This window comes from Propithecus coquereli, unplaced genomic scaffold (assembly GCF_000956105.1).
Source record: "Propithecus coquereli isolate 6110/MARCELLA unplaced genomic scaffold, Pcoq_1.0 Scaffold438, whole genome shotgun sequence".
Classification (NCBI taxonomy): Eukaryota; Metazoa; Chordata; class Mammalia; order Primates; family Indriidae; genus Propithecus; species Propithecus coquereli.
Genome location: NW_012150152.1, coordinates 2,095,730 through 2,103,876, shown reverse-complemented (window position 1 = coordinate 2,103,876; position 8,147 = coordinate 2,095,730). Strand labels below are relative to the sequence as shown.

At 44.6% G+C, this 8,147-nt stretch overlaps 1 protein-coding gene across 1 annotated transcript; it reads right to left on the bottom strand.

Annotated features, from left to right (window-relative positions):
- Positions 1 to 7,033: 7,033 nt before the first annotated feature.
- LOC105818126 (olfactory receptor 7A10-like) lies at positions 7,034 to 7,938 on the bottom strand. Its single transcript, XM_012654005.1, is given in 2 exon segments — positions 7,034 to 7,530; positions 7,533 to 7,938. Coding segments are annotated over 2 exon segments (903 nt in total).
- Between the last annotated feature and the right edge of the window lie 209 nt (positions 7,939 to 8,147).

Sequence of the window (8,147 nt, the reverse complement as noted above, 5' to 3'; positions counted from 1 at the left end):
TCTTTTCTTTTTTTTTTATTTCAGCATATTATGGGGGTACAGATGTTTATGTTACGTATGTTGCCCTTCCCCCCCCCAAGTCCGAGTTTCAAGCATGTCCCTCCTCCGGATGGTGCGCATCACACTCTTTGTGTATGCATATACCCGTCCCCTCCTTCCCCCTCCCGCCTGCCTGACATCCAATAGATGTTATTCTTATATGTGCACTTATGCGTTGATCAGTTAATACCAATTTGATGGTGAGTACATGTAGTGCTTGTTTTTCCATTCTTGGGATACTTCACTTAGTAGAATGCATTCCAGCTAAGTGTGTTCTTTTCTTATCAAAGATTTCAATGTATAAGAAGATATTACTCGTAGATATTTCTCTTAGGGTTAGTTTTAAGGTTAGTGGTCATGCTAGTGCTAGGGCTAAGGTTAGAGCTAGGGGTATAGTTACAGCGATAGCTGTGGTTTAAGCTAGGGCTAAGAATAGGGCTAAGGTAAAAGTCATGCTTAGGTCTAGGGTTAGGGTTAGGTCTAGGGTTAGGGTTGGGGCTAGCTTTAGCGTTAGGTTTAGGGCTAGGAATACGGTTAGGGCTATGGTTAGGTTTAGGGCTAGGGTTGTTGATAGGGCTAGATTTAGGTTTAGGGATAGGCTTTGAGTTAGGGTTAGAGCTAAGGTTAGAGTTACCGTTATGGTTACAGTTAGGGTTAGGGTTAGGGCTAGTGTTAGGGCTTGGGTTAGGGTTAGGGCCAGGGTGAGGACAGGGATGGCTTTAGCATTATCGATATGGCTAGTGTTAGGGTTACGGTTAGGTTTAGGGTTAGTTCTAGGATTGATGTTAGGACAGAGGATAGGTTTAGAGCTAGGTCTAGGATTTGGGTTATCATTGCTGTTAAGTTTAGGTCTAGAGTTAGGTTTAGGTGTAGGGTTAGGTTTAGGGTCAGCTTTAAGTTTAGGATTAGAGGTAGGCTTACTGAGAGGGCTAGGGTTAGGGCTAGTGTTAGAGTGAGGGCTACTGTTAGGGTTAGGGCTAGGTTTAGGTGTAGGTTTAGTGTTAGAGTTAGGTTGGGGCCAGTGTTAGGGTTGGGGTTAGGGTTAGGTTTTTTCCTAGGATGAGGTTTAGCTTTTCGGTTAGGGTTAGGGTTAGGGTTAGGATTAGTGTAAGGGATAAGGCTAGGTTTAGGCCTAGGGCTAGGTTTCACATTAGTGCTAGGTTTAGGACAAGGTCTAGGGTTTTACAGTTGTAGAAACTCATTCTCATATGCACCTTACATGCTTCTATGAAAGCAGGAAAGGCATTCCGTAACAAGAGTGTGATTTTCACCTGGAAAGGAGTTCCATATGAAAACACTCATATTGAGTCAGGGAAATAAGGTCGATCGGTTGTCTACACAATTCCATAACTCTGTGAACTGAAGCAGTGTGTTCTTTTTCTTATCAAACATTTCAAAACATTAGAAGATATTGCTTATAGATATTTCTCTTAAGTTTAGTGTTAAGGTAGTAGTAATGCCAGGGCTAAGGTTAGGGCTAGGGCTATGGTTACAGCTGCATGTGTGGTTATAGCTAGAGCTAAGTTTAGGGAAAGGGAAAAGGTAAAGGTTAAGTCTAGGGTTAGGGTTATGGCTAGGGATAGGATTAGGGCTAGTGTTAGGGTTAGGGCTATGTTTAGGCTTAGCTTTAAGGCTAGTGTTAGGGGTTGCGTTAGGTTTAGGTCTAGGTTAGGGTTAAGGTTTGGTTTAGGATTAGGGCTAGTGTTAGCATTAGGGTTAGGACTAGGATTAGTTTTAAGGCTAAGGCTCGGTTTAGCCCTCAGTCTTGGGTTAGGGTTAGTGTTATGATTACTGCTATGGTTAGGGCTAGGGCTAATGTTAGGTTTAGGGCCAGCTTTAGCGTTAAGGTTACGGCTAGTTTTAGCTTTAAGTTTAGGTTTAGTGTTAGGATTGATTTTAGGGCTAAGGATAGGTATAGGCCTAGGGCTAGGATTAGCATTATTGTTAGGCTTAGTGGTACTGTTGGGGTTAGCTTTACAGTTCAGTTTAGGGCTAGGTTTAGGATAACAGTTAATAATACAGCTAGGTTGAGGCTTTTCACTAGGGTTAGAATTAGGGTTAGGTTTAGGGCTAAAGTTAGGGTTGGGGTAGGTTTACGGTTAGGGCTAGCGCTTGGTTTAGGGTTAGGTTTAGGGTTAGGGTTAAGGTTATTGTTAGGGTTCGGTTTAGGGTTAAGGCCAGCATAAAGTTATGGCTAGTGTTAGGATTACGGTTAGGGTTAGGGTTAGGATTACTGCCAGTGTTAGGGTTAGGGTCATTGTTAGGATTCGGGTTCAGGTTAGTGTTAGGTTAATTTTACTGCTAGTGTTAGGGTTATGGTCAGGGTTATGATTAGGGCTATGGTTAGGGCTAGGGTTAGGGTTATGGTTAACATCAGGGTTATGTCTAGTGTTAGGGGTAAGGCTAGGTTTAGGGTTAGGGCTAGCGTTAGTTTTAGGGCCAGCTTTAGGGTTAGGTTTAGTGTTAAGGCTAAGGCGAGGTTTACGCCCAGGGCTAGGTTTAGCATCAGCGCTAGGTTAGGAACTAGGTCTAGGGCGCTGTTGTTCGTCTTTGGGGCTGTGCTTTCCATTTAATTTTTCATACTTCCAGAGTTCTTTCAGTGGTTTCTGCCATCTGGATCAGTTGTTCCTTCTTGCCTTTAGATTTTCATTTGGATAATGACATACACTATTTAGTCTCTGAGCCATTAGGTGGTATTTGTGGGTGAGATTCAACCACACCCTTTATGATGAATCAGTAGATGCAGTAAAAGGGTGCGCAGAATGACCTCCCTGTTGGTAGGTGGCACTTCCTGGGAGGAGTGAGCTGCAGTGATGTTTTTGGATCCTGTAACCAGCTCTTGTTCCTCTGGAAGGCCCTCTTATGTATCGGGCGGCAGGTGGGGCCCTGGGACTTCCAGGTGTGTCCTTATTCTCCACCTCAGTGGGGTCAGATCTGGGAATGAGTCTGGGCAGAGCGGGTCTGGGTTGGGTAAGCCTTCCCTCAGGCTCCACAGATGCTGCTAGCAAGGGTCAAAAGTCTGTTCTTTGCTTCTGTGCAAAGCTGCCAGGAGGGGCTGAAATGGCTCCACTCAGCTGAAAGTCTTGGCTTAGAGGCTGGGGCTGTCTGAGACCCGCTCTCTGGAGCAGGTCTCGCTCGCCTCCACCCTCCCCCTCTCCGTGGCCTCTCCCAGGCCTCTGCCAGCAAGCAGGACCTCAGGCCGATGAATCTTCCTTGGGCATGATGTGGGCCGGGAGGTTCTCTACCCAGGATCTCAGCCTGAGCTGGGTGCACAGCTCTCTTTTGGGAGGAGGGTAGCCACTCAGGCACGCTGATCTGCCCCTGAAGGCACACACTCCTCAGTAGGCTCTTTCACAGATCTCCCTTCTGTGCCCCGAGGCAGTGCGATCTTGACCTGGGTGTACGGGGTCTGGTCTGCAGGCCTGTCCCCTGGGCCCTGGAGTTCAATGCCTGACCCTACCAGGGGGAGGGGTGCTGGTCTTGAATCACCTACAGGGTGCCCAAGCTGGATTGATTTCACTCCACCTTGGGATTTTCTCTGCTCTCCTGGAGTCATCAGGCAAGCAGCACCTGGGAGGGCTGGCGGGTAGGGAGCTCACAGTCTGAGTACCCCTCAGTCTGCTATAGGGCCCCAAAAGGAAAGGTCCCATTCCTTGGAGATGCCTCCGTGTAATGACTAAATTGTCTCTCTGGGCACCCACGGGTAAGAAAGGGGAAGGAGAGAATGGAGCAATATGGCATCTGCTGATAGGCTCAGGTCTGTGCATGGGGAGGTGCCCGGAGGGAGCTGGGAGCCCGGCACCGTGTCCGCAAGAGACCACCACTCACTGGTGGCAGCCGTCTCTGGGTTCGTGTTGGCAGGTCTCTCCAACTGCTCAGGAGCCCACCAACAGTCCGAGATGCAAGGGAAGGGAAAGTTATCTGCTCCACCTACCTTTGTCGCTGGTCTCCAAGCCTCTCAGGGACCTTTCTCCTTCCAGTTCACCTCCACAACGTCTTCCCATGGAGTCTCCTGTAGTTTCAGGCACCCTTCCTTCCGACCCTCACCCGATCTGTGTTTCTCTGCTTGTTTATTTTTTTCACTTTCTTCTAAGATCTGTCTTTTTTGCAGAGACACTCTGGCTGGTGGCTTTTCTCGTCCCCCATCTTGGCTCCTCCCCCTATGTCTCCTTCTCTTTCAATTGGATCTTCTAAGTATTGACTTGCCATGGGGACACAGCCATTGACATCTGCAGAAGATTGCTATTCCTTCTCCTACAAGGAAGAAGAGTGTATTCACTTGCTATAAAACCATGGGTACGTACTACAGTCCTGGCTTCAAGATGCTTTTAACAAAGCAATTAGGAAGTCTATGTTTATAAAATAAGGAAGGAGTTGTCTTTTAATCCTTCACTTTTTAAGTATTTGGCAATTACATGAGATATATTTAGACCTTTGCATGAACTATGGACTGAAGTTGTAATCTTATATGGTTTGTCTCATTTAATGTGTCTTATTTTAATACAGTACCATTCTATGAGGTCACACTATTAGGATTTGGGCTCAGCACATGAAGTGACGTGCCCAAAGTTGCAAGTTGAGTCACGGATGAGCTTCAGTAGATCTCCATCAAAATGACTGCAGTTCTACAGGTCAGTGGTTCTCCCAGGGGATGATCGTACCTGCAGGAGCCACTTGGCAATGTCTGGTAAAATTTCTGATTTTCACGACTGGGATGTGCTACTGCAACTAATGGATTCAAGTACACTATTCACTGTCCTACCACGGACAGACAAGCCCACAACACAAAAATATTTTACAAAATTGTTAATACTCGGGAGGTTGAGAGAGTATTTTAGTCCAGGACTTCTTCAACTGCAATATGTATATGATTCACTTGAGGGTATTGTTCCAGTGTAGATTCTTATGTGGGGCAATCAGCATATGTCAAGACACTCTGCATTTGTAACTATTTCTCCGTCGGTGTTAATGCTGCTCAACCTGCTCTGTGAACCACTCTTTGAGCATCAAGGCTGCATGTGGTCCAATGTGAGCGTGAGGTATAATTATCTGGAGGCCTTTTCCACCAGGAATCCTACCACACGCCTCATGTCTGACTTCAGGAGGACGAACCCTTGGACGTGGTAGCTCAGCTTTTGCATAAACCATTTTACATGTGCCTCTCAAGCACTTTTCCCAGGGGAGGAAGTGAAACTTTTAGAAATTCCACCTTCTTTATGGAGTTCATGTGAAAAGTAAGTAATATTCTTTAATTTAGTTTTTTTATTTCAAAATATTATAGGGTTACAAATGCTTTGGTCACATAAGTTGCCTTTGCACCACCTGAGTCAAAGCTACAGGCATGCCCACTCATCAGACGGCACGTACCGCATTAGGTGTGAATTTACCCATCCCATCCTCCCCTTCCACCTGCCTGATCCCCAGTGAATGCTACTTCCATATGCGCAAGTGTATTGATCGATTAGTACCAAATTAATGGTGAGTACTTGTGGTGCTTGTTTTTCCATTCTTGTGATAAGTAATATTTTGCAGCTTATTGGAAGTTGTCTGATGTATACATATGTTCAATGGACAGCAGCTATTGTGACTATGTAATAGCTATCTGTCAACTAAGCTCACTGTGACATTAGAAAGCATCTTGGGTCAGGAAGTGAGTCTGGCATCGCTCTCCTCCTGGGAGGCAGGAGGTTGTGATGTGGAAGAGAAACCTCCTCCTAGGCCACTGTGCAGGGATCAAAGTGCTTGAGAGTCTAACAGGCTAAGCTCTGTTGTACTCAGGTTATTATACCTGTTGCCCTCATGCTGGTTCCAGATAGTTACATCAGGAATTTTTAGATTCTTTTAAGCTCCTCTACTATTTATATATTCTACTCAAGAATATCTAGAAAGTTGAAGTTCAAAGCAGAAATTCAAGCTCTTGCATGAGTCATTTTTGATCATGAAGACTGAAGACAGTTTAGAGTCAAAGGAATAAGGCAACTGAAGATGAGGTAATAAGACATATTGTGCATTTACTTACAGTTCAATGCTTGTGACAAAATTCTTTAAAGGGGAAATGTGTGTTAGGACAATGGTAGGAGTCTTACTTGTATGTAGCACTGGAATATTTTAAGGAGAAACAGCAAGATGACACAATAAAATAATACAGACCATGGCACCAAATCCTTCACTGGCATGAAAAAAATGTCACAATGGACATCAAGTTTCCGCACTTCGATGAGTAGATGTACATCATCAAAACAAATCTTCCATGGTCATTCAATGTGTGGCTGAAAATCTTACTCTGCCCTATTTAAGGTCATGTCTGACTCTAAGGCATTATAGAGTCAATTGATTCATGCCAATCTCTCTTTCTGTGTAGAGCACACTTGGAACATATATTTGATAAGCAATATTTGACTTCCTACTCTTTACAGGGAATATGGAAGACACCGTGGAAACTGAGATGAAAAGAGCACAGGATCCCACTGGGGAAAATAAAATGCCATGATCACCTGTAAAACTCACTTCTATGTTATAGTTTGCATTATCAGGAGGAGAAACTAAGGTGGTGATAGTGAAAGGAATGATGGAGTCAAAAGTAGAAAACTGTGGTCTTTCATTCATCTACATTCAAGTTTTATTAATGCCCTTATAGTTGTCAAGGGTGGCTGATTTTGTAGGACTAGTACAACTAACTCACCAGTATATGAGACAAATAGGAACGTATAACTTGTTTCTGACTGTAGTTTGTGAATAACATCAGGAAAGTAGGAAAATGACAGAGGACAAAAGAGTTGGATATGAGAGAGCAGAAAGCTTTATGAAGGAATGGCATGAATTCAATAAAGAAGTTGAGATCAAAGAAATTGAAACTCCAGAAAATAAATAGGAGGAGCAAAATCTACTTCAATGATCTGATTATTGAATCACAGTTTCTGGCTCTGAGGCTTAGAGCTCTGAAATCAATGGCACGACTTGAAAAATGGCCCTTTCATTGCACCCTTCTGAAAAATCATTTCAGAGCCCTCTTTATGTCATTATTCCTCAGACTGTAGATGAAGGGGTTCAGCATGGGAGTGACCACCATGTACATCACTGAGGCTGTTGCGCTGGAGTGTGAGCTGTGGGTAGCAGCAGAGCTGAAGTACACCCCTAGGCATGTACAATAAAACAAGGAGGCAACCGAGAGGTGGGATGCACAGGTGGAAAATGCTTTATACTTTCCCTGAGCTGAGGAGATTGCACGTACAGAGGAAACTATCTTAGAGTAAGAATAAAGGATCCCAGTAAGGCATCCACCACCCAGCAATATTACTGCCAAATACGTCACCATGTCAATAAGAAAGGTGTCAGAACATGCAAGGAGGATTATCTGATTAAGTTCACAGAAAAAGTGGGGGACTTCCAACTCTGCACAGAAGGACAGTGGCAACACCATTAAGCTTTGTAACAAGGAATTCAGGACACTCATGATCCAGGACACCAGAACCAGCAGCCCACAGAGCCTGAGTTCATGATGACCATGTACTGCAGGGGGTGACAGATGGCCGCAAACTAGTCATAGGCCATCACGGTCAGGAGGAAGTTGTCCAATCCTAAAAAGAGCAAGAAAAAGTACATCTGGGTGATGCAGCCTGCGTAAGATATGACCTTGCTCTGTGTCTGCACATTCAGCATCTCTGGGACAGTGGTGGACACAAAACAGATGTCAGCAAAGGACAGGTTGGAGATGAAGAAGTACATGGGGGTGTGCAGGTGGGAGTCTGAGATAGTGGCCAGGATGATGAGCAGGTTCCCGAGCACAGTGATCAGGTGCATGGACAGGAACAGCCCAAAGAGAATGCGTTGCAGTTCTGGGTCCTCTGAAAATCCCAGAAGAATAAATTCTGCGATTTGTGTATCGTTCCCAGGATCCATGGGGTTGATGTGACTGACAAAGAAGAATAAGAAAGAGAACATGGAGTTATGCATCACAAACCTGACAGAAATGCTCTCATTGGTAGTCTACAGTAAAGAAGTCAATTTCTACTTTTTTTTTTTTTATAATATGAACCCTTTTTTTTTTTTTATTTCAGCAAATTATGGGTGTACAGATGTTTAGGTTACGTGTGTTGCCCTTGGTTCCC